This window comes from Ovis canadensis, chromosome 24 (assembly GCF_042477335.2).
Source record: "Ovis canadensis isolate MfBH-ARS-UI-01 breed Bighorn chromosome 24, ARS-UI_OviCan_v2, whole genome shotgun sequence".
Lineage (NCBI taxonomy): Eukaryota > Metazoa > Chordata > Mammalia > Artiodactyla > Bovidae > Ovis > Ovis canadensis.
The window spans coordinates 40911006-40937393 of NC_091268.1; the positions used below are offsets into that span (position 1 = coordinate 40911006).

General features: G+C 43.4%; 1 protein-coding gene across 3 annotated transcripts in view; it reads right to left on the reverse strand.

Annotated features, from left to right (window-relative positions):
- XPO6 (exportin 6) overlaps window positions 1-26388 on the reverse strand; it is a 108312-nt gene that overhangs the window by 57467 nt on the left and 24457 nt on the right. For 2 of the 3 annotated variants that reach the window (XM_069570818.1, XM_069570817.1), the window contains exons 2-6: window positions 12993-13083; window positions 9886-9998; window positions 8712-8909; window positions 5422-5581; window positions 3396-3473 (exon numbers count right to left, since the gene is read on the reverse strand). In XM_069570818.1, the coding sequence (XP_069426919.1) occupies window positions 3396-3473; window positions 5422-5581; window positions 8712-8909; window positions 9886-9998; window positions 12993-13083 (640 nt within the window). Of the gene's footprint in view, window positions 1-3395; window positions 3474-5421; window positions 5582-8711; window positions 8910-9885; window positions 9999-12485; window positions 12512-12992; window positions 13084-26388 lie in introns of all 3 variants that reach the window. The other variant, XM_069570819.1, reaches the window with a different exon arrangement.

Genomic DNA, 26388 nt, shown 5'->3' on the forward strand with positions numbered 1-26388 from the left:
TTATGTAATTCCATTTCGGCCACTTCCTCCCCACCCCCAAGCGAGGACAAGAGGAGAGTACCTAAGGGAGAGGGCTGAGGCTGCACGAGTGCAGAAGGAAGCTGACCCGCAGCACGCAGATGGGGCACACCCACCTCCCCTCCCTCACTCCCCAGAGCACAGGCGCTCTTCTACGAGGACATCCGAGGGCAGAGAAGGTAAACTGAGTAAGCGTCAGAGCCAGGACTCCACCGGGGAATGAGGCGGCGGGCAGAAGTGCTGAGAGTGACTGAGACAGCAAACTCAGGAGACGGCACACCTCAACTTGGAATGATGGTTCACGTCACTGCAACCCTCCACTGGTGATGTGACCTCTGGCAAGTTACCCCCCCACCACCATGAACCCCAGCTTCCTTTTTAGTAAATGAGATATAAAACCACCATTGACTTCACAGGATTATGGCCTGGTGAAGTGAGCTTAGGAGATGAGTCAACAATTTGGGGGAACTACTCTGAGAAATTAACTACATATACTCGTCAACACTTTTTCTACCTCCAGACTGTTAACAGTAGTTGTTGCAGGGACTAGTACCTGGGTTTTACTCTTTCAAAATGATCAGACAGAAAATGATATTACAAGAAAGTATGTGAAAAAAGAGACCAAAAGCTCACAGGGCCAAGTCTGACGGGCAGCTGGGCAGGGCAGTGAGAGTCTGGCAGGGACTGCACACCGTGTGTGCTTAGGAATTATCTGGTCTACTCACTGGGCCTCACAGTTTCGCAGAAGGAATTTCCTCCATAAAACAGAACTGATAGTCAAGAGAGCTAAAGAATTTTCTAAAAGTTTTACCACTTAACTGGGTCTTAAGGGCACAAAGGCAGTTGAGCAAAACAGAAGTTGATTAAATCATCAGTATTGCCCAAACAGTGAAGCAAGACCTGATGACTTCACCTGCAACTGTCATAAAGAGAAAAAGAGTTAACAAGTGAACATGTAATTCTTTTTTTCTTTCCCTTGAAGAGGAAGTGTGCCAGCTTAAAAGTTTACTTAACTCCTTGGTCCATCCTCCCACTAGTCTCAATTATTTTGCTTTGTCTCAAATACTAAAATTCAAAACTTCAAAAATTGTAGTAGTGCCTAAGAGGCAACTCTCAAAAAGTATGCATCATATTTTAAGGTTTTATTTATATGGAAATGTTAACTGAGTTCTTATTTTATTTCACCTAACCTCATAAACAAAACCTAGGTGAAGGTCAAGTCACTCAGTTGTGTCCGACTCTTTGCAACCCCCATGGACGGTAACCTACTAGGCTTCTCCATCCATGGGATTCTCCAAGCAAGAATACTGGAGTGGATTGCCATTTCCTTCTCCAGGGAATCTTCCCAACCCAGGGATCAAACCCAGGTCTCCCGCATTGGAGGCAGATGCTTTAACCTCTGAGCCACCAGGGAAGCCTGAACAAAACCTAGGCAAGCATTTATTGTTTGTATTATCTAATATCACCCAACCTGACCTCCAGGAAATAAGTCTATCAAAGTATAAACTGAGTTAGCTCAGAGTATGTACCTGAAAGAAGTCAACTAAAACTCACAGCTTTTGGTACTGGAAAACAACAAGTTTTACTAAACTGCTGCTGTTCTCTTAATCATGACACTAAGCTAGTATTCAACCATCTAAAGAACTGACTTTAGCAAATTACTATTGAAATGAGATTTTATTTTTTGCCGCACCTCGAGACTTATCGGATCTTAGTTCCCCAAGCAGGGGTTGAACCTGAGTCCTCCGCAGTGAGAGCAGAATCCTAACCACTGGACTGCCAGGGAATTCCCAAAAGGTCAAATTTTAAGATCAGCCAAATTGCAAGAGATTTCAAGGTATAAAATCAAATCTCTCCAACTTTGCAATTTCTTTAATCATTTAATATTTCAAAATATAAATCTGCTAAGTCACCTCAGATATCCACTTTGAAAATGAAGGTTTGCCACCAAATAAAAATAAAATTCAATTTCTTGTAGGCTTCTAATATCCTCTAGAACTCTGTTAACAGTTTTTATCTAAGAAGTATGACAAAAGACTCTAACAGTTTTTAATCCAGGTATGATAAATAGAATTGGAATAAATTAGTAAACTGTGAGCAGTCCTCAGAACTTCAATTACATTTTCAATTCACCCTCAATATATTTTCAATTCTACAGTAACTGCAAGAATTTCAACTTCCACATATTAACAACAGGCTACATGAAACCGTTGGAGCTCAGAGCTGTCCAATTTCAACAGCCTATTTCCCGAGGTAGAAGAGAAAGATGAGGAAACATTTCTCATTAGCCACATCAACCTTTACAGTAGAGGAAGAAGTGTGCGCCACTTCACAGGATGTCCTCTACTTGAAAAGCATTTGTGATCACTTGGTGTAAACAAAAGCCGTTTAGAAACTAAAAGTTCCTGCTCAGACACAATTTCCTCTTTCCATCCATCCTTGAAAAGAGCCATTTTTAGGTGAACTGCACTCTGACTTTTGAAACAGATATTAATACTGCGGACAATGCTGCTGCTGCTGCTGCTGCTAAGTCACCTCAATCGTGTCTGACTCTGCGCAACCCCAGAGACGGCAGCCCACCAGGCTCCCCCATCCCTGGGATTCTCCAGGCAAGAACACTGGAGTGGGCTGCCATTTCCTTCTCCAATGCATGAAAGCGAAAAGTAAAAGTGAAGTTGCTCAGTCGTGTCCAACTCCTAGCGATCCCATGGACTGCAGCCCACCAGGCTCCTCCATCCATGGGATTTTCCAGGCAAGAGTACTGGAGTGGGGTGCCATTGCCTTCTCCAGGGACAATACTAAGCCACCAGTAAACTAGTTAATGGGCAGTGCAAACACATCCACACTTTATCAAATGGATCTGAACTGAAGTAAGGTGTGCTGATCTCTGCACACTGGTCCCTAGTCCACCCAGACCAACATGACTTTTCCCTGAGCCCATGGAGAAGAAAACACTTCACAGGCTCACTTCAGCTCCTTCAGGCTGCCACCCACTTCCTATGACCTGACCCCTGCAGGCCTGCAAAGCAGACCTGTCACGCCCACAGGTTCACGCCAACCTCAGCAGGAACAAGACAGCCAAGGAATTTAAGAAAAAGCAAAAAGAAAAAGCCAGGAGGGACAGCAGTCATAAGCTGAAAGTCCATCTCCCTAATGGGCAAGAAAAAACAAACTATGTTGTTTAGAATATTATATTAGAAAGTACTTATAAGGAACTAAGAAGTAAGAAAGACAGCTACTCAGAAGACAAAGGCAGAGAGGCCAAAAATAGATTAAGGAAGAATCTACATCTGTATATGGCACAGATAAACGTTTGTTACCCTGCTGAGACCCCGAGTGCAGTTAAGAGAGGAGCACGTGTGTGCTGCAGGCCATACCGCTTTCTCCTGAGGTCGGGGATGGTGGTGGGGTGGCAGCAGTCACGCTGTGTTTGTCCCAGACAGTCTCCAAGATACCTACCAAGAAAGGAGAAACTGAGTTGAACAGAGAAATAAAACCCAACATATAAAAGTCAGATTTAGAAAAACGATGTATTGATATCTTTGACCCAACATCAGTATTTAAAAATCTGTCTCTCTCTCCAACTGCTTTTTCTGAACACCACCACTTGGATATTCCAAACTCAGTGTATCCTCTCCCACAAAGCTGCCACCAATCTTCTCACGTTCCTTACCAGACATAAGTACCATCCCACGCAATCTCGGCATGGGCCTTTGCTCTCCAAATCTGGCTTCACCTGCACCCCACGCACAGGCTTCATCACACTGCACTGTTAGCTGCTCCTTCCTCATGTGACCTCCTTCTCAATCTCTGACCTGCTCTCCTTCCAATCCAACCTGACCTTTCACCAGACTAACTGCTACCTATCTCTCAGAATTTTACTCAGTTGTCACCTCCTCGAAGAAGTCTTCCCTGCTCAGTTTTGCCTGCACATGAAACATGACTACCCTAACTCTTAGCACATTATCCTTCTCCCCTAGTAGAGTACACAGTACAAGAGGGCAGGGACTATGTTTCAGCACTCTTTGTATCTCCTTACAGAACGTGGTACATAACTAGATCATAAAAGCTTTCAAAAATATTTTGTTCTCAAAATATTTAATATTACGACATGGAAAACTCTGAATATATCATGCTAAGCAAAAGAAGCCAGACATTAAAAATCACGTATTCTATGGTTCCATTTTTATGAAAAGTCTAAATAGGAAAATCCATTGAGAGGTGACAGGGTTGGGGGTGACGAAAATGTTCTAGACAGTGTGCTAGTCGTTCAGCCTTGAGACTCTATTCAAAATCACTGAGCTGCTTGCTACACTTTAAAATGGTAGACTTCATGATACATGAATGACATCTTGATTCAAAAAATGTCAATGTCCACACAAGTAGGACACAGATATCAGACATGGTCCCTAACTTTAGAAATTTAACATCTAATTGCGGGTGTCAATAAATATGATTTGAATAAATAAATGCTCTGAGGTCTGGGTTTCCCCCTAGAGATTTGGGGAAGGATGAGGGGGCGGGGGGGTAGGGGAGGAGTGACAAGTTTACTTTTTAATCAAGCACTCTGACAACCAATTTTAAGTGCCCACCACATGCTAAGCACTTCTGTTAACACATGCAAAAAAAAAAAAAAGTTCCTAGACATCCAAAAAGCAGCCTCGGTCAAAGAGCTGGAGATAAAACCCTTCCCTTCCCTACACTATTTTCTCCAGCAGCGTGGCCTGGCCTCACTGCCTGGCACAGCCCAGAGCCTCGGGTGTCTCAGAACCTGCAGCTCCACCAGGAGCTCAGCAGGCATGGCCTCCGCCCTGCTGCCCTCAAGACACAGGGGCTCCATTCTCTTCCTTGCCATCCTCTCTCATTCTGCAGTTTGCTTTTGAGTTGTTGCTACTCTTCATTCATCATCACAAGGCTCTAGTACAACAGACCAGATGACAAAACAAACGCTATACACAGCTCCAACCTGGCGCACTGAGCTCCAACTCCACACCTGGGCTCACCTCCCCGCTCCGTATCTGAAACGTTCACGTCTTCCTCCTCCAACTTCTAGTGATTTAAATGCAAATCGTCTTAAATAAAGTGCCTGCCATCTGCCTTACTTTTAATGTAGTCATCAGTATTTCAATCACCTTCCCATGACCCGGTCTATATCTCATTAATCATAGCTATCGTCAGGTTCAAATAAGGGGAGACTTTAAAAGGAAAATAAATTACAAACATTTTTTTTAGTTCCTCCCATGTGCCAGACACTGGGCTGGGTGCTGGGACTATGGCATCATATTCTTTCTGTCTTCACGCACCGTCTCGGTAATAGCTAAAGCTCAAGAACTCTGAGCTCCAGGGCCACACTCAGGCATCTGCAGACAGAACTCTGCCTCCTGGTGCCACCCAACCGCTCACCTGTCAGCAGCCCAAGCACCGTCTGCACCTGGTCCAGCAGTAGCTTCCGCAGCTCCTCCTTCCGAGCCACGCTGAGGTCCTCACGGGGACAAGCCAACTCTTCTGAAGTTGTCTTCAACATGATCAGCCCAAGGGGAGTTGTCACGGGGGACTGGATCAACTGCCAGGAAAAAGTCAGCTCTGAGCACAGTGTCTGGCTAATTAAGGCACAAAGAAGGCTAACTAATGGTAAACCAGCGAAGTACAGTTGTTCCTCGGTATCCTCAGGGGACTGGTTTCAGGACCCCTGTGGATACTAAGCCAAAAAAAAAAAAAAAAAACAACCTTTCAGATGATTTAATCAGAAGATCATATAATGGTGAAGTTGATTCCAGAACCAGTTTGATCTTGTTTACTCATACCTGAAGAAATTTATCATCATTATCAGAAATGTCAGCAATGGAACACCAATGGTTCTTGACATGGCTTTCATACCACTGACTGGTTGTCATTCAAGGATAAGCAGAGAATAAGACAACTGGAAAGAATTTTAAAGAACACTTAGTCCAATTCTCACATCTTACAAGGAAAGAAATGGAAGCTCACAGAAGTGGCAGGAGTTGCTAAAAGTCAAGGTGATTTGGAACAAAAATCACCACCTCCTGGTTCAGTGTCCCTTCCACAAAGGGGTGTTTTGAAGCCCTCAGGACTGCAAGAAGTGAAAGGAGTCATTTATGAAGGGTGGGAAGAGGGAAGTAGTGGGAAAGAGAGAAAGACAGCTACCCTTTTGGAATCTCCATGAGCACCTGAACCTAAAAGTGCTCTTCCAAATTCTCATTTACAATCATTAATTAAATCTCATGGGCAGATAAGTAATGTCTGTTCTTCATCAAAGGAAATGATCCCACAGGCACTGCCTCGCGCCAGGGGCCATCCTCATTGCTGCCGACAGGACTCAGCTCTCTGTCTGCCTCACCTTACATTGCTGCTTCACACAAGACACACCACTGACCAACCCACAAAGAGAACCACTCAGACCCACACCTTCCGGATCCTTTCCATCTCCGTGGACTTCCCGGCTCCCTCTTAGAGAACATGGAGAGTAACCACAAGTTCTTTCCAACTTGGAGAGAAGGGAACTGTGTCAGAGAGCCAGCAAGCCTCTCGCCTCTTAACCCCCAACTCCAGGCTCCTGCCTCCTGCCCTCCTCAGGTCCTTTGCACGGTTATTCCCTCTGCCTACAACACTGTTCCTGTTCCCTGGATGTCTACATGGCTCCCTCCATCACCTCCACTCAGGTTTCTGCTCAGATACCTGCTTCATAGAAAAGGCTTTCAGGATTATCCCCGCTAAATAATACTCCTGGTATTTCCTCCTCCTCACCTTATATTTAGTTTTTGCACAATACTTTTATTAACTACCTGAAAGAAGTTATTTGCTTATTGCTTACTGATACCTCCCCCTTGGGATTATAAACTCCATAAAGGTGGGTATTTGTTCACTACTATATCCCCCCACGACGTGCTTAGTTATTAGTATTGATATGTGGCTGGTATTCAACAAATAGTTTACTAAATGCATGCATCTGGACGTTCCTAGTGGTCCAGTGGTTAATAATCTGCCTGCCAACGCAGGGGACACAGGTTTGATCCCTGTTTCGGGAAGATTCCCACATGCTGTGGGGCAACTAAGCCCATGTGCCACAACTACTGAAGCCCAAACACCCTACAGCCCATGCTCAGTAATAAGAGAAGCCACTGCAATGAGGAGCCCACACATCGTCACCTAGAGAGTAGGCCCCACTCACTGCAACCAGAGAAAGCCTACATGCAGGAACAAAGACCAAGTGCGGCCAAAAATAAAACAAATGCTAATCTCAGAAAAAAAATTTTAATAGATGCATTAATTTTCTTTACAATATCAGTGCAATAAATCTCTAGATACATGAATCACCATATAAAACGAAATAGTACTGAATGAAGAACTGCTGTGCCACTCTGAGAGGCAATCTGAGAAAAGCAAGATGGATGCTGCTGTTGTTTTAATTGCTGTATCATTCAAATGGTTTGTAGGGAGAAGCAGCCAAACATTAGAAAATGGTACTGTTTAGGAAAATTCTGAACCTGCAGTCACTGAGACTATAATCAATTTTCAAAGATTGTTATTGCTATAATCTGTACATGATACCCATTTCTTGCACACCCAAGACTGCCTCAATAATATAAAAACACTTCCAACTTTATCACAGGAGTCAAAGAATGAAAGCATCTCCCCCTTGGTTTTTAGGTCCCACCTATTCCCTGATGATTTCCAAATCCTGAACCCAGATCCACATTTCCTAATGTCTCACTTGATGGACGCAGAAGCAACACACAAATCTTAAATGTATTCTCTATGAAACTGAACACACCATCTTCTATCCAAACCCATTTCTTCTTCCTCCATCCCTGGACTGGAAAATCTACCATCTGAGCCAGAAACCTGGAAGGCAGTCTAGCTTCCTCCTCCCCCCATCCCCACAACCCAGTCCCTGCCCAAAGCCTCGCGATTCCGCCTCCTCTGTTCCCCACCAAGGTTCACCAGGCAGGCCCCAGCTCGGCTCAGGCCCCTCAGCTCACTCAATGTCTCCAGCAGCAGCCTTCCTAGCCTCCATTCCTACCTCGCCCTTCTGCCACCCAGAGTTCACACTGTTGCTAGAACTGTCATTCCAGTATAAAACTGTGACCACACTGTCTCCCTTTTCCAAACTTTTCCTCAGTCCTCAAGAAAGGACTGTGAATCAAACACCGATGCCCCCTGCGAGAGCAAGGCCCTTCCTTCCCTGGCCCTGCCCATCAGCCCAGCCTCTCATTCTACCACTTCACCACCTCGCATTACCAGCAACACTGGAAATGCAACACTCACCTCCGTGAGTCTAAATGCCGTGTCACCACCACAATCTGCATACTCCACTGCAGTCGTTACATACTGTGGGGTAATTATTACTTGCACAGCAATCTTCCCACTTAACTATAACTTCATCCTGGCACCCAACACCTAGAGCGGCACCCAACAGGGCTTCCAATATTTGCTGGACAAAATTTCACAAGAGGTTACCACAGCAATTGGGGTTCCCCATCCCCCACCTTCTCCACTGCACCAACGTACAACCCATCTGGAAAACAAAGCTTAAGTGAATGAGCTAATCAACCCCACAGAGCCCTCACCACTGCAGGTCTAAAGAAGTCTTAAAATGCCTCTTCCAAACAGAAAAGAATCACTCCTACAAACAAATTATTTGCAAGATCAAGTTTCCCTAAGTATCTCCTTACCTGTAAAATGTTAGTAAAAAAGTCATGGTAGAACATGGGCCAATCTTGACGGCCAATGTCAACAATCACTTTGCAGAGCTTGTTCCGGATGAAGTAAGGTAAGGTTTTGTGGTGAGCCAAGAGGAGTTTGGGCAGGCAGCTACGGATTTCCATCTTATCCTGAGATGGGACCCCAAGCCACATTTTATTGATCAGGTTCTGAAAAACAAGCACATATCTTTTAAGTTAACAATCTACTGGTGGCTAAGTGGTAAAGAATCCACCTGTCAATGCAGGAGATGCGAGTTCAATCCCTGGGTCGGGAAGATCCCCTGGAGACAGAAATGGCAACCTACTCAAAAATTCTTGCCTGGGAAATTCCACAGAAAGAGGAGCCTGACAGGCTACACTCCACGGGGTCGCAAGAGTCGGACACAACTTCGTGACTAAACAACAACGATCTAACACTAAACAAACTGGCTTTCATGCACCAGCAGCTACCTCCCAAACAAGAAACTCTGCTTTCAAACAAAGGTTTGGAGCAATCTGGCAATGAGAATAATGAAATATTCAAATTCTATGATACAACAACTTCATTTCTGGGAAAACTGGCAACATAATCTAACGGAAACAAAAAAGGGCAGGTACAAAAATTTTCTATTGCACTATTGTCTCTATTAAAAAATAATGACAGAAACAACTTTAATGTAGGGGCAGGAGAACAGTTTGGTGAGTAAAGGTACAACCACTTACAGGAATATTACATAAAGGTAAGCGTAGGGAGGGAGGGACCGAATGCACGTGGCATGGGCAATGTGAGCTTATAACTCCATTTTTTAAAAGTATGCACTGGAAGACAATGACTGGAGGAGAGCTGGCATAAACGAAGGTTTCTGTGGTTGGGATGGTATAATGGTAACACCCCTCCTCCCAAACTGCTTTTCTTTCATTATCTCTTTTAAATAATAACAGGGAAGACAAAATTATATGTTACCACAGAAGCCCTCCCAACCTTACCCCATCTTACCTTCTGGTGTCAAGGAGAGAGAATCCTGACAAAGGCAGCACGTGGGAAGAAGTCCCTGTGCTTATTTCCCAACCATGTACACATCAAGAGTGAAGTCCAGCGCCAAGGACAAGGCAATGTGACTACAAAGTACTCTCCAGAATAGTATAAAAGTATCCGACAACTTACCTCAAAAACCGTTAAACTGTACATCATTACATAGTCATTCCTAGTGCTGGAGAGAAAATACAGGCAGAATCTCCAGGCTCCTATTTGCTGAGCAAAGTTATTAAGAAGTTCCTCTGGAAAAGTTAAACAGCAACAAAAAAGCTATGAAAATACATGAAATTAATACAAAGCTGGGTTGTCTTATTATTATTTTTTTAAATCCTTCTCGCCACACAACGCAATGACACAAAAAAAAAAAAAAAAGAAAAAAAAAACCTACAATATCCAGCTGACTCTTCAAGACAGAAAGGACAAAGCGTAAGTATTTTTCTGACCTAAGGTGACCATGAACACTGAGTCTAAAATACCAATACATAGCCTAGCTATGGACACCTTCCTAGGCAGAGAAACTGTCACTGTTGGAGTGCTGGACCTAATGAGTGGATGGACAGCTGTAAGAATGTCATTTTTGCCTTATGATGGCTGATTGGCAACTTACTTCCTCTGGGGTACAGCTATACACACATATATCTAGATAGATAGACAGACAGATAAGGTAGATATATCCACGCCACTCACTCAACACTATTGTTACATACAATTACACACACACAATGACGGCTAGAAAAGTAGGGGAAAAAATTAAGACTAATCTTATAAATACAGAGTTGGAAAAAAATGCAAGAGAATTCAAGATGGTTAACTCCTTTCATGTGAGTTGGTTTTATTTTAAAACACCACCCAGAGTCGGAAGTCGGTAAATAAAGAGTAGCAACTGTGGGATTTCCAGCAACCCTGTCTACCTCAAATCACTTGGAAATGGTTTTCTTCCTCCTGAGACTGCTGGACAGACAGCAGCATTAAGAGTCTATCACCGTGCTTCCAGACATGCTGCCCATAAGTCATATTTTATACTGCATGGGTCATACAATGTAACACAAAGTGGGTAAAAATACAAAGGCCGTGACCCTGAGAGATTCTCGAAAGCCCCCAGAAAAGCAGCGAGCACAGCAGCCCATCCTGATCCTACTGCTCTGCCAGAGCCCCACCACTCAGGCTAAACGCACCAGGGCAGTCTCATTACGAATCCCAGAGAAGCAAGCGCACGGTGCCTTCTTACAATAATCGGGCAAACCTTCCATGGACCCCAGAGGCGAAGCCCAACCAGAGACAATGACCTCTGACTGGAAATGAGGAGCTCTGGGCTCTGTTCTAGACTCTATCACTAACTCACTGAGTCTGAGCCCAAGCGAATCCCTGCTCCTCTTTGATGCTCCATCCTTCTCCACTTTTAAAAATGACCAATCCGTCTCCAGAGGCTCCCTGCTATCAGCTCTGTCTCTAGAGCACTAATAACACATTTCTGGTGGAGGATGGGTGGGGCCCCTATAATAAAAGGTCTCCCTCCTCTCCCCCACCTAGCGTGGAAAGACTGTAATTTATTCTAAGATGTCAAAAAAGAAGCAAGAAGTGGTTCCAGCCCACACACTCAAATAAAGCTACGGAGACTAGGTACAAAGAGAACAGAACTAAGGCACGCCTGGTACTGAGCCCCCGGATTCCCTTTAGCTAGCATTCAAATTAGACATTTGTAGCATCTGGTTATTTAAAACTACTCTAAAATCAGATTAGAATACAAACATGCTAAAATGATACCACTTTTAATGCATGAACACTGAAGATGAATAACATTTGCACTGCAAACTGAAATTTAAGAGAAAAACAAAAGCATGTCCATTATAAGCTAAAAACAGGACTCCAGAGAAATTTGTGTTGGAATATTTAACAGACTGATTTAAGGGGAAGATCCTTCACCTCCTTTGGTAAAAATCACCAACGATGTTTTTACTGTAAGGTACTTTGGTAGCATAAAACTAATAAGGGGCTCACTCTGGGAGCAGGAGTTGCATCAACACAACTGAGTAATAAGGGAACCTAGGGGAGCAAGCAAAGGGTGTCTTCTGAGCCAGATGCCTGATCATCCAAGTGGGCCCAGCTTCTGTCAGCATCCCCCACTAATAAATGCTCTGGTTCCCTATAGCACACTCCCTTGGAAAAGGCATAAACATGGGAGGCCCAAAAGAGACCATCACGTTTAAAATGAAAAGCGATAAGAAGGTACATCCCCCAGGATCTGTGATGCTCAAAGGATGCTGCAGCCAAAGCTTTACTGACTGGCCACCTGAAAATCCAAACCCTAATCAAGCTTTGGACCAAAGGGAGAGATCAGCCATACCACTTAGCTGGCTAACATAACTTAGAGAAGCCACATGGGCCAGAGAAATGGCTCTACAGAGTCCTGCAGACACAGAAAAAGGCCTCCAAGGAAGTGAAAGCAATGAAGGTCAGTGCAGAGCAGCCAGACATGCAGGGGCAGGCCTGCCAGTTTGGATCAGGAAAAACAGTTTTCATCTTCAAGTTCAGGGGTTAAGTGAAGACTTGGAGACACAGAGAGAAAGACTACTCTAGGACCAAAGTACAGCATGTCTCTGAAGCAGAGATCTCACACTTGAACACCCTTCTAATGTAAAGCATGCTTTAATGAATATCGTGCATGTAGATGAACATAAAATTCACAAAGAGGTTCTAGACGGTGCTGAGAATACCTGAAGTTATCATACCTACATCTCTCTGTTGTTTGAAGCTTCTGTTCAACAAAAGTTTCAGAAGGAGAGGAATAACAATGGCGATAAGGAAAAAGCAAGAACTGGAGGTAACACCGGTTAAAGGATCTCTGGGCACTAGATAAGATTTCAGCTAGACTTCTACACACCAAAAGTATGATTGTTTTAATGCTTTTTATGAGATTTTTTTTTTTTATTAAGTCACAGACTTCTTGTAAAAGTTCAACACTGTTGAAATTAAGAGCAAAGCAGGAGGAGGGGTTTCCACATACGGCCAAAGGAAAGAAAATCCATCACTCTGGATTAAAGTGGGCTCTGCTGACGACATCCATCGCAGCTAGGTCTGTAGACCCCACCAGTCACTGACCAGCAGCACTGGAGCCAAAAAAAGCCAGAACTCAAGGGGAAACATTTAGGCTTGACCAGTCCAGAGTACCAACTCCTTCCTCCCCTCTGGGGTCTGTTCGTTATAAATGACTCTTTAGAATTCAACACTTCACTTACCTATCTCACGTTTCCTTTCATTGGTTGTACAGTCATGGAAAAACTCTGTCATCAGACTTTCCAATGCCCTGAGAGAGGCTTCTTCAGATGCCTAACAAAGGAATTTGAAAAAAAATCAGCAACTGTATTTTCAGTTCTATGCTCCTCAGTTCCGTCCAGGTCACATTCAACAGTCATAGTAATTTACTTCCTCAAAACATCTTGTCAACATTCTTCAGATGCATGATATAAGCCAGAAAAATTGCAGGGAATTTCCCACTTGGCTCAGTGCCCGAAGCTTTAGAATACTGTATATATTCATGTTACTGTGCAATTAATTTTCAATTATTTATGCTAAGGAAAAAGGGAGCGATAATTTAAAATTCTGGAAACATATTAAAAGCAAATTAACAGTCCCTGATTTATTTTAGACTGAACAGGTAGAATGAAGAGATTCAGAGAGGTTAGGGTGCTTTATAGACTATCCGTCAACAATATATTTGCCCCTTGTCTGAATAGCGTGTGTTAATAATAGTCGCTCAGTTGTGTCCAACTCTTTGAGACTCCATGGACTGTAGCCCGCCAGGTTTCTCTGTCCATGAAATTCTCCAGGCAAGAATACTGGAGTAGGTAGCCATTCCCTTCTCCAGGGGCTGTTCCTGACCCAGGGCTCAAACCCAGGTCTCCTGCATTGCAGGTGGGTTCTTTACCGTAATATGAGCCAGCAGACTACTGGCCATATTCTGACTCAGAACAACTGCAGTCAAACTGCCGCATGGATTTCTGGGGGGTTTCAAAGGGACTCCAGGAGCCAAACATGATCCCTCAACTCTCAATCTTACATGAGCAGCCAACAGAGATTAAGGTGTAGCTAAGAGCCAAGCAGAGCAAGGACTCAAAATAAGAGCACCTCCCAACCACAGACCCGCAGAGAGCCCTACTCTCAGCTGAACCACGCCAGCGGAGAATGAGAAGAGAGGGGCCCCAGGGTTCCTCCTCTCCCTTTTCCATGCGGAGCCCCAAACCCACTTCCTCTTCTCTTACTGAAGGCAGGAACATCAAGCACAGCAATGAACTTGAGTCAACACTCCTCACATAGCCAACCAGTCTATGACAACGTGAGCACTAGCAGGCCCTTTGTGAATCTTCACTGGCATTAATCTACCATGAGATGATCAGGAGACAACAGCAGTTCTGATTTCTTAGTCGTCTATTAATTTCCTCCTTTCCACCCACCTTCCCCATATCCTCTCCACTACCCCCAGAGTGAGAGCTGACCATTAAAACTGCATTTTAAGGGAACTTCCCTGGTGGCCCAGTGGTCAAGAATATACTTCGCAATGCAGGGGACACAGGTTTGATCCCTAGTCAGGGAACTAAGATTCTGCTGCCGGCCCTTGGGTCGCCGACTACTGAGCCCGTGGGCTCTGGAGCCCTTGTATCACAACTAGAGAGTCTGTGCGCCACGATGGAAGATCCCGCCTGCCGCAAATAAGACCCATCACAGCCGAATAAACAAATAGACATTTGTCTAAAAAACTGCATTTAAAACAAGTCCACATTCAAATGTGTCACGTATCAAACTGTAGTATTAGCAGGGGCCTCTACTTGGTAACTGGCTTCTCAGGAGACCGAGGAACTTGGGACACTTCTGTGGGTGAACCAGCACTTTTTAGGACTGGTATTAATTATACAGGCTGAATCAGGCTTGCGCCAGCCCATCTACACCAACCAGCACATGTAAACACGCCTCCGCACACGGGGGTCACACTCAAGCAGTGCCAGGCACAGCTGTCCCTCCCATGCCGCGGTCACGGTGACAGCCCTGCAATGACAGCTGAACTCTTGACATGTGGGGTGACGAATTACTGCTCAACAGTTCTAGCACTTGTGAATCCAAAGGACTTTCCTGTCTGAATTTCACGATAAGCATTAGCCCTCTATTCCTCTTTCAAACCAATACATCAGTTCAACCAAGAAAAACTGTTGGATTGCAAGCTGCTTAATTCTAAACTACACAATTTTTTAATGCAGAAATAACCAGAATGTGGGACAAAAATAAGACTGCAATCCTTTTGTGTGTGTGTTTGTGTTGATCAAAACGGTCTCACTGTTCGGACAGATTTTCTAAGTGTTATAAATTCAAATTTCAAAATGAATTATATAAATAAAAGAATGCTTTGGTCTGCCTCATAGATCAACTTGGTGTACCATTTCATCTGAAAAAATGATTTTTGGTTTTTAAAAGTTTGTGAGAAGATTTGAAAGAACCAAAGGAAAATCTGCTATGTTAAAGTAACTTTTTGGCAAAAAAAAAATAATAATAATAATAACCATAAATCAAGACATATTTCTTGAACTAAAGCCAGCTATTTAGCTAAAATAAATCAATAGTTTTCAGGAGCCAAAATAAGTTCCTGAACACTAAAGACACATCTTCAAGTCACACCTGCTCCACAAGTGATTCTTTACTTTTTGGCCGAAGCATGCAGCATATGGGGTCTTTATCAGGGATAAAACCTGGGCCCCCTGCAGTGGAAGCATGGAGTCTTAACCACTGGACCACCAGGGAGTCCCTCCACAACTTATTCTTAGTGAACGACACCAGCGTAGACTAGAAAAAACTTGAACTCATCACATTCAGGCTGTCAAGGTTTATTTCAGATGGGTTCTTGAGGCAGAAGTTCATGAACTTGCCAATCACTGGTCATAGCTGCTGCAGCAAGTTTCTGCCTCCACAGAAAATCCATCTCTATCTCCACTCCAGTCCCATCACACCCAACCTCACAGGTCCAACCCAAGAAGCTAACATTCCCACAGAAAGGGGAAAGATGAACAGCCACCAAAACCATAGGATGTGCTTCTTACCAAATGATGGTCACTATATGAAAAAGGAAACCTCCAAAACCTAATAACCTAGTGCCATCACCAGGAATTTCTCAACAAGAACAAATAACGTTCTGTTTGCATTTTCAAGCACTTCTCTAACTGCAAAAGGAATACCTACCCCACGGGGTGTTAAGAGGATCAAATGAAACACTCCACATTAAGCTGCTGGGTAAACTCCTAGGAGCTATCTAATTCACAGTATGGCTGCTATCGTTTTTATTTAGTCCCAGATACCAAATGAAAGCAGACCAAAGCAAAACAATAGAAGTACTCAGGCCTCCTTTGAAACTGGAGATTCACACCCTAAGGGCTTTGTCCCAAACATATTTAATTTAGTGGGGCTTTTCTAACTGGATTTCAAAACGCAACTATTTTGAGGGGAAGGAAAGGAGGCTGAGACTTTACTAAGGTCACACAGTCAGAACAGAGATATAAAGGATAACATTCAAGACCTGCAAATGGTTGAAGGGATACTGGAGAACTATCCCTAATTGGCAAGATGACCAGTGGACCCCTTGCCAGTTGTTTTAAGCAGGTGGTGAAGCCAGAATTCAGACAGCAATGGGTTAAGAAATCAGTGATAAGTAAGCACAGGAGACTACACTTTCAAGTAATCAAAGGACAAAGAAATAAAACAAAACCAAGTGCCCTGATGTGGTAGGAAGAGAGGTTTCAATTCCCAAAGGCTATTCAAGCACTGCACTGATTAACTGATGAAGAACATTCAGAATTCAGACACACCTGACTGCTTCCCATCCTGGACACGATTTAAGACCCAGATCTTACAGAACAAAAAAACGAGGTCAGCTAAAAACCAAGCAAGGCACATTCCACACACAATAAAATTTCAGTTACATGGCGGATATAAAATATAAAAGGTAAAACAACAAAGCTTCTAGAAAATATAGATCATCCTCATGACCCCGGGGTAGGGAAAAAATTGTTGAAAACACTAAACATAAAGAAAAAGACTGATAAATGGAAATGGTCATCAAATGGCACCATGAAGAGAGTGTAAAAGAAAGCCGCAAAATGGAAAAAGATATCATCAATATGGGTAACAGAGAACTCAGCGTAAAATAACCTCTGCAAATCAATAAGGAAAAGATAAATGACTCATTTTTTTCAACAGGCTAATAGTTATAAAAGAGGATACTCCAAAAGCTGATACATAGAACAAGTACTCAACCTCATTAATCATCATAGAAATGTAAATTAAAAACAATATAATGCCACAAATCTATCAGAACAGCTAAAGTTTAAAAGACAGTGACAGGAATTGCTGAAGATGCTGCTGGTGGGACTATAAACGGGTATAATCATTTTGGAAAATGAACACATGCATACTTTATGACCCTGTAATTCTACTCCTTGACAATATAGCCAAGAGAAATTTGTACCCCACGAAATGTACACAAATGTTCACAATACCACTATTCATAATATCCAAAGAGTCCAAAGAACCCAATGTCCACCACCAGTGGGATGGATAAGTTGTGGTTCATTCATCAGGAAGATGTTATAACAGTAGAAACGAATGAATATTGCTTCATACAACAACATGGGTGTGTTTCACAAACAAAGCTGAATGAAAGAAGCCAAGACACATCCAACCTTATTTGTTTTATGCTAACTTTTAAAAATGAGCAAAACAAATCCATGATGTTACAGAATGCATGCATGCTCAGCTGCGTCCGACTCTTTCCAACCCCATCAACTGTATCAACTGTAGCCTGCCAGGCTTCTCTGTCCACGGAATTTTCCAGGCAAGAGTACTGGAGTGGGTTGCCATTTCCTACTCCAGGGGATCTTCCCGACCCAGGGATCGAACCCATGTCTCTTGGGTCTCCTGCATTAGCAGGCAGGTTCTTTACCACTGAGCCACCTGGGAAGCCCTATAATCAGAAGTGATTATTATTAGCCTTTGGGGAGGAGGGATTCTGGGATGCTGGTAATATTCTATTTTCTTGATCTGAAAGTTACACAAGGATGACTGCTTTATGCCCTTTGTAAGTACATACACACAAGTTTTGAAACTTAAAAAGAATACTTATTTTCAACATTCAGGTTGGTGTCTGCAGACTCTGATTTTAGAAACTGTGTTTTTCCCTCTAATAGCACAATTATTAAGAGCAGTCTGGGGACCCAGAGGTGAAGTCTGAGCATGAGACTCCTAAATTCCTAGGAATCATCACCTATTTCTCCTCAAAGCTGCAAGGATGACAACAGAAAGTTGCAATCCCAAAGTCTATATTTCCCTTAGACTTCCCTCAACAGCAAATTTAGACAGGATGGTGAATTAAATGTGGCTCATAATATGCTCGTAGAGACCTATGTACATATCTAAAAACTCTTTTCTGTTCCAGAAAGAGTTAAAATCTGCCAAGTGGAGCTTTCAACTGTTCCTGCCTTAACTTTATCTGCTTTTTTATAGCACTGCTCATGGTCTAGCAGCTCAGACACTATACTATATGACTGATTTATTAAAGTCAACCAAGACTCACAATTACCTAAAAACTTACCCCCCCCCAAAAAAAAAAACAAACTGAGAGAAGGGGAAGGTCCACATAATTTAAATCTTCTGACTCTTCCCCACTACCACTTCTACCAGGCCCTAACCCCCTCCTGCCTAGATTATTGGAACTTTTTACCTAGTCATCCTGATGTCAGCTTTCCCAATTCCAATTCCATCTCTACTTCACTACCAGATAAATGCTTCTAAATAGCCATTTTCTGCCCCAGTTAACCTAAATCTAGCTTTCAAGAGACTTTCTATCTGGACCAACTGAGATGTTCAGTTAACTCTTCAAGAAACAATCTCAATATTCACTAAGTAATGAATATTGCATTAGGTCCTTGAGATACAAAAGACTGTCCTTGACTTCCAAGAACTGGAGATGGCCTGGGGAGTCCAGGTTGGGGGGCGGGGGTAGAGACTATGGGGGGGGTGGGCGGAAAAGTAGAATATGACGGTTTATATCCTACAGTAGTGACATACGGATAAATAGCTTTAGGAGCCCAAACAGAACTCTGAGAGACACAGGGAAAGCTTCACAGAGATGACAAAATACTTTGGGATTTGAAGAATGCAGACAACGTTTACTAGCAGGAAAGCATGCCTATGCCTGATTCACTGTTACTCAAGACAGGAAGCCATCACTCCGGTCTGAATACTCATGGTCTCCAGAACAAATAGCTATTCCCATCCTGCATTTGCTCCTTGGTCTTCCAGTGCAGGAGATGTATAAGACTCGAGTAGGATCTCTGGGTCAGGAAGATCCCCTGAAGAGGAGCATGGCAACCCTCTCTAGTATTCTTGCCTGGAGAATCCCATGGACAGACGAGCGTGACAGGCTACAGTCCATAGGGTCACACAGGGTCAGACAAAACTGAAGCAACTTAGCACGTACGCACGGCAATTCACTGTTCCACCTTCATGAAATTTCTTATGAAGTTTTCAGTACAGATCCCTCCCTTGTTTTCATCTTCTGTATTTCCTCGTAAGCGGTATCACAGAATTTTGCCCATGGCAATGTTCTCTGCTCACTTCAGAATGGCACCATTAAAGAGCACAAGCTCTGGTGTCAGGTTCCTTGGGTTCAAATCAGAACACATCTCAACCTCGGCCTAGTTATTTAACCTGTCACTCTCCTCTTACGCACAACTGGGAATAAGAAGAAAACCTAACTCATGAGACTGTTCTAAGGATTAAAGAAAACAATCTGTGTAAAGCATGTAGTAAACATAATGCCAGGAATAAAGTAAGGATGTGACGTCACATCTGTACCTGTTAATAATTCACAGATACCAGGCCTCTTTCTCTAATGAGAACATGAAACTATGTGGAAAGAGATTCTGCCTAATGCGTTCCTATTTCCTGTAACAGCCAGTATGGTGGTAGGAGGGGTGTCAGTCGCTGAGTCGTGTCCGACTCTTGGCAACCCCACGGACTGTAGCCCACCAGGCTCCTCTGTCCGTGGGATTCACCAGGCAAGAGTACTGGAGTGGCTTGCCATTCCCTTCTCCAGGGGATCTTCTCAACCCAGGGACACAATCTGGGTTTCCCTCATTGCAGGCAGATTCTTCACCATCTGAGCCACAGGGAAGCCAGTGTTGACTGGCACTCAATTATTTTACAGACCAAATTCAGGAGAGTAAAAGGAATAAGTAGACTGCTGATATCGTTTCTCAGGAGTAATGGTAATTCCTCCAAATGCAAGATACATATGACTGTGCTTTAATTTCCCCCTTTGAAGAGCTCTAATCACAATGACTTTTGCTCACAAACACTCAATGATTAGGTTCTGAAAACCAGGAGACTGCTAACAATTTATCGTAAAAACACTGAGACTGACAATGGATATTACTGTGCTTTGTCTCCTAAGACAGGACACCTAGACGACAGTTTTCTCAAATCCTGATTAATCTGCAATGTTTTACCTAATTACCTCTAGAACACCCCTCTGTAATGCAAAACCTTTTTATAAAATTGGTACTGGGAAAAAAAAGACTCTTTCTTTAAAAGAAGGTTGCTAATCAAGCTTTTCATCACCTTCACCAAGCGCTACATTTTGTCTATTTTTCAATGAGATGAATCCCATGAGCCTTCTGTACTCAGGTTGATGCTTCCTTGATAGTAAACCTAAATACGAGGGCAAGCATATAGCAGAATCTGAGCTCAAAGACTCCTACAGCAGATCCAGAACATTTTACTACTCCAGTTGCTTCTATCTAAAGAAGGTTCCGGAGAAAAATGATTCTATACTAACTGCTGACCAAGGTTAAAAATAAAAAGTATGCAAAAGACACCTGGTGTGTTAATAAGAGATTTCATTAGCAAAGAAATTCAACCTCATGTAAACTCTGGAAGCTAAGAGGATTACCACGGATGTCTAAACTCTCAAAAGAAAATTCACATTCTTCCCTGCACCCTTCACCGCTGCAAAGAAAACTGATGAAGGAAAATCTCCTTGGCCTTTAGGCCTGCGTATAAATATGAGATGAAATACTAAGCTTAAAATAACACACAATGGAAATCAATGTGACATCCATCCGTCCATCCCTTCCTACAGGCAGTTCAAAACGCCAGGAAGCACATCAGGGAAGACCCAGGCAGGAGAAGGGTGCGCAGAACAAGACTTCTCACCCTTCCCATCACTGCTCTTTGTTTTTCAAAGGACAGTGTCTGCAGATTGAGACACAAATTAAACAAACCATGATGAACTAGAAAACTCATTTTATTTCTCTAAAAGCAAACTGGTGAAACCAGTTGAATCTTCAAAGTCCAACACTTGGGTTGTTGAATGCTGAGACAACAGATACATAGGAGTAATTAAGTTATACACAAAAGTTGCAGGGCAGGAGTGGTCGGGGACGGGGGGCACGGGGCACGGAACACGTTTTCTACTGATAGAAATACAGGGAGCGCCACACCTTGTTCTGGGAAAACAAAGCCCAGGCAGATGTACTTATCACAACTCTATGAACATGTGTCTGCAACTAACTACTGAAGTTACACATGTGCCTACAAAGGCTCCTGGCTGTCTTGCCTATAGCTTAAATCTGAATGATATTTGCCCTTTGAGAGTAACTACAGACATAACTTTGTATGATATCATCATGCAGATACTTAATATTTGATTAAAACATATACTGCGGCTACATCTAAACATATTTCTAACCATAAAAAGGCACCTTTCTGCTTTAGTCTAAATCTACCGTAAAGTTGATCAACGGCAAGACATCCCCACCTCCCGCTCCCAGTGTTTCTGGGGTCTGCAGACAGTGCCCAGTCAGATTCTGTTTCTTCCATGAACAAAAGGCTCTGTTGACAGCTGAGGACTGGGAGTGAGGAGCAGTATGACAGCCCAGCGTCTGAGCCAGGAAGCCCAACTGGTCCCACTGCGGCCACGAGAAAGTCAAAGCAGTGTATTCTGTCCCCACAGGGACCAATTAGAGGAAACATCTCGTACCCAGAAGACACTGTGTTTTATGCTGGGAAAACCTTATCCCTGTACTACTGGACAAGCTATAAAAACAAGAAGCACCAATTAGCTATGAATGGACAGGTGCACTGGTTTCAAAAATTTCCAGCAAATCTAAAGAAAACTACAGAGTCATCACAAGTAACTCATACCTGATTCTAGACTAGATACTACACTGGAGGGGGAAAAAAATGCTATAAAGAACTTAATTTGGCCAACTGACAAAATTGGAATACAGATGGTAGATCAGCTAAAACTACTGAATCGATGTTAAATTAATTAAAGTTGACAGCTGCACCATGGTTATGTAAGAGAATATTTCTATCAGGAAATACACTATACAGGGGCAATGGACCATGACATAGGCAACTTACTCTCAAATGATTCAGAAAATATCATGTGCATGGACGTATATGCATATATATACATATATAATAGATACAGAGAGGAAGTGCAAATAATAAAGCAAACACGGCAAAATGTTAACAAAAGGTGAGTTTGTAGAAAGAGTGTTAAGAGTGTTCCTGGTACTACTCTTTCTTTGCCAGATTTGCCAATTTGAAATTTTCCCAAGTGAAGTTTTTTAAAATCTCATCTGTTGGATTGGTACATTCCATCTTGCTCCACATTGCTCCAAGTTAGCTGGTCAAAGAGGAAAGAAAAAGTGAGAAGAGAATACAATAAAGGAAGAAATTATTTTACTTTCTCAGATGCCAGATTTATTATCTCACACTGTTTCTGAAAAAGGATAATACCTAGGTCAGACATTAAAAATTTTGCATCTGCTGACTGGACTATAACCACATCCCACTAGGAGCTAAAATACATACAATTTATATCCTTACTTATTCATATTCTAGTCAGAAGGCTTTAATTAGACAGCCAAAAAAGTAAATGATAAAAATAGTTATTCTGCAAGAAACTGTCTAAAATAAATGAGTAACACAGCCAAGACTGGGCTCTCTCTTCACAATCCCATCTGCTGCTCTTTCCCAGGTACATATCCCAGGAGGACCAATGTTTACATCTGCATGCAGAGTCAATTAAACTCAAAAGATATGCACTGAGCACATTTTAACACAAGGCATGCTACCAAAAATTCCTAAATCAGGACCATGGAATCTTGAGAGAGAAATAAAACAAACCCCCCACATGTTGAATAATAGTTAGAATTAAATTGGTCATTAAAAGAAAAAAATAAAAATAAAAATAAAAAAACAAACCCCAAAGAACAGCAATTCAACCCCCTTTTATAGATCAGGAAAATAAAGCTCAGAGAGAGCATCTTGCCCAAAGTCGGCAAGCTACTGGTCAAGTCACTGGGCAGGGCCACCAGAGTCCCTTCCCAGCCGTAGCTCCTCTACCCCTTGCCAGAAGGTAGAAGTGTTCTGCTCCAAGAGCTAGGGATGGTGAATGACCTGCTGTTACCCTGCCTCTGATGAAATCAGGAAGTGGATGGGTGCAGGGTTGATGAACCACCGTAAAAACAGGCAGCAAACGTGAATCACAATTACCACTGCAGCTCAAACATAACTGATTTCATCTCACTGCTGTTGCCACTGGAACTGTTTAGCAGCAAGTCTCCTGTAAATCCCATACCACATGCCTCCTAAATTACTCTGGAACAGAACTGCCTTTCTAAATAACAGTTAAAATAATGTTTGAAATTTTGGCAAACATCTCCAGGCTGTATTACAGAGTGCTGGAATCTGGGAGAGCATAATCACTTCCTTTCCCTCGCCCTAGTTCTATCCATCGATATATAATCATTTCCTTTCCCTCACCCTAGTTCTATCTGTTGATACATAATCTCAAGAAATGAAGTACAGATCAAAGTCTAATGTCCTCCTCAGGATGGGCAAAGCTGCAGCCGCCTTCCTGTTCTGAACTGCCCCAGCCTGCCCAGGTCCAGCCACGACAGGAAGGCAGGACACAGAGCAACATGAGCTTCTCCTGCGGGGAGACAGGTGAAAGGCTTGAAAGCTGGGTAGCTTTGATGCAATGACTTTCTACCTGGTAGATGCGGGCCATGTTACTAGGCTCCCCACCACCACGCACTCATCATAAGCATATCAGTCATCAATCTCTCCTGTGGGAAGGAAAAAAAGTGAGGTGGGAGACACAGCCCAGAAGAATCTGCTCCAGTACAACTCCCACCTCGGGTACAGACGACAATCCCCCAAGTGGGCACCAGAGCAGGAGTGAAGGGACACAGAAAAGGAGCTCTTTACATGAGAAATGACTGAACAGGCTTCATGCAAGCCAGTGCTAACACTAAGAGGTCCTTGGCCACAGAGAAAATGCCAGGTGAGGGGCAGGCCCTGCTCCAAAGTACAGCCTACATGACTTTGAGCAAATCCTGCAAGCTGCTGGACAGGCATCCTTGGACTAAATGCAATCAGGTGTGTGTCATGCAGTAGATGATAAAAGGAAAATGCAAACCGTTCAATTGCTCAGTCGTGTTCGACTCTTTGCGACCCTCCATGGACTGCTGCCCGCCAGGCTCCTCCGTCCATGGAATTCTCCAGGCAAGAATCCTGGAGTGGGTTTGCCATTCCCTTCGCCAGAGGATCTTCCCAACCCACGGATTGAACCCAGATCTTCTGCACTGCAAGCAGATTCTTTACTCTCTGAGCCACCAGATAAGTTGATGATAAAGCACTATGTAAATGTTAGCTAATAAGTTATCCCTCTTTCACTGTATGTTACTCTCAGCCCACCCTCCATGTTTGGATTTGCTTTTATAAAGACAATGTCCTCTAAAGTTGTCGTCAGCTTGTCCCTCTCAATACACCCTGCACCACCTTAATACTGTAATTCTTTATTTACAATCAGTCACGTTACTTTAAGGCTCTCAAAGGACCACTGCCAAGCGCCCAAGGGTGCTGATGTATCCCACACAACATAAACCATGATGTCCATGAGAGCAGCTGCCGGAGGACCTCTGAGGGCGCTGCAGGCTGCAGGAAGTGTGGTGCTGCTGCACAAGCAGAGATGTGCGCTCAGTAGGAAGCGACGCTTCCTGGCTGGGGGCTCTAGATGCTCCTCCCGTCACCACAGATGACCACGAGCCACCAGGAAAGAAGACACCGTGTGCTCTTGTAAGAGCTGGGTTCCGCACAGCTCTACTAGTCAATGCAGCTGTCTTTTAAGTTTTACTTTCAAGAATAAGCTTGGTACTCACAACTGTGATTTTGTTTAAAAGCTGTAACTTTTACAATATGGAAAAGCTATTGTAATATTGAAACTATACTGATCCTGTGCCTCTAGCCCTTTGAAGATTCACTGGGTTACAAAGGCAGAACAGTGGCAGTTCCAGGGGTGTTTTTTTGGGGGGTGAGGGGAGTGGGGGAAGTGGAGGTGGGAGGTACACAGGAGAAAGGAAATGGATACTTAGCTCCTGTCCAATTGTCTGACCTGCCAGGAACCCTGGCCTTGCTCATATCCCCGGGTAAGGCAGGGATGACTCAACAGCTTTCCACCAGCCTCCAATTCCACATAACAGGAACAACTAGCTGGAAAGAGGAGTACATTATGGCCCTTTTCACAGTTCTCAACTGGAGTAAGGAGAGGAAGAGAGGGAAAGAGAAAGTGCTGCTTTTGATTCCTACCTCTCGGCTTTGTTCCTCACTATGATTCCAAATAGGAAAAGGAGTACGTCAAGGCCGTATATTGTCACCCTGCTTATTGAACTTATATGCAGAGTACGTCATGAGAAACGCTGGACTGGAAGAAACACAAGCTGGAATCAAGATTGCTGGAAGAAATATCAATAACCTCAGATATGCAGATGACACCACCCTTATGGCAGAAAGTGAAGAGGAACTAAAAAGCCTCTTGATGAAAGTGAAAGAGGAGAGTGAAAAAGTTGGCTTAAAGCTCAACATTCAGAAAACTAAGATCATGGCATCCGGTCCCATCACTTCATGGGAAACAGATGGGGAAACAGTGGAAACAGTGGCAGACTTTTATTTTTGGGGGCTCCAAAATCACTGCAGATGGTGACTGCAGCCATGAAATTAAGACGCTTACTCCTTGGAAGAAAAGTTATGACCAACCTAGATAGCACATTCAAAAGCAGAGACATTACTTTGCCGACTAAGGTCTGTCTAGTCAAGGCTATGGTTTTTCCTGCAGTCATGTATGGATGTGAGAGTTGGACTGTGAAGAAGGCTGAGCACTGAAGAATTGATGCTTTTGAAGTGTGGTGTTGGAGAAGACTCTTGAGAGTCCCTTGGACTGCAAGAAGATCCAACCAGTCCATTGTGAAGGAGATCAGCCCTGGGATTTCTTTGGAAGGAACGATGCTAAGGCTGAAACTCCAATACTTTGGCCACCTCATGCAAAGAGTTGACTCATTGGAAAAGACTTTGATGCTGGGAGGGATTGGGGGCAGGAGGAGAAGGGGACGACAGAGGATGTGATGGCTGGATGGCATCACTGACTCGACGGACGTGAGTCTGAGTGAACTCCGGGAGTTGGTGATGGACAGGGAGGCCTGGCGTGCTGCGATTCAAGGGGTCGCAAAGAATTGGACACGATTG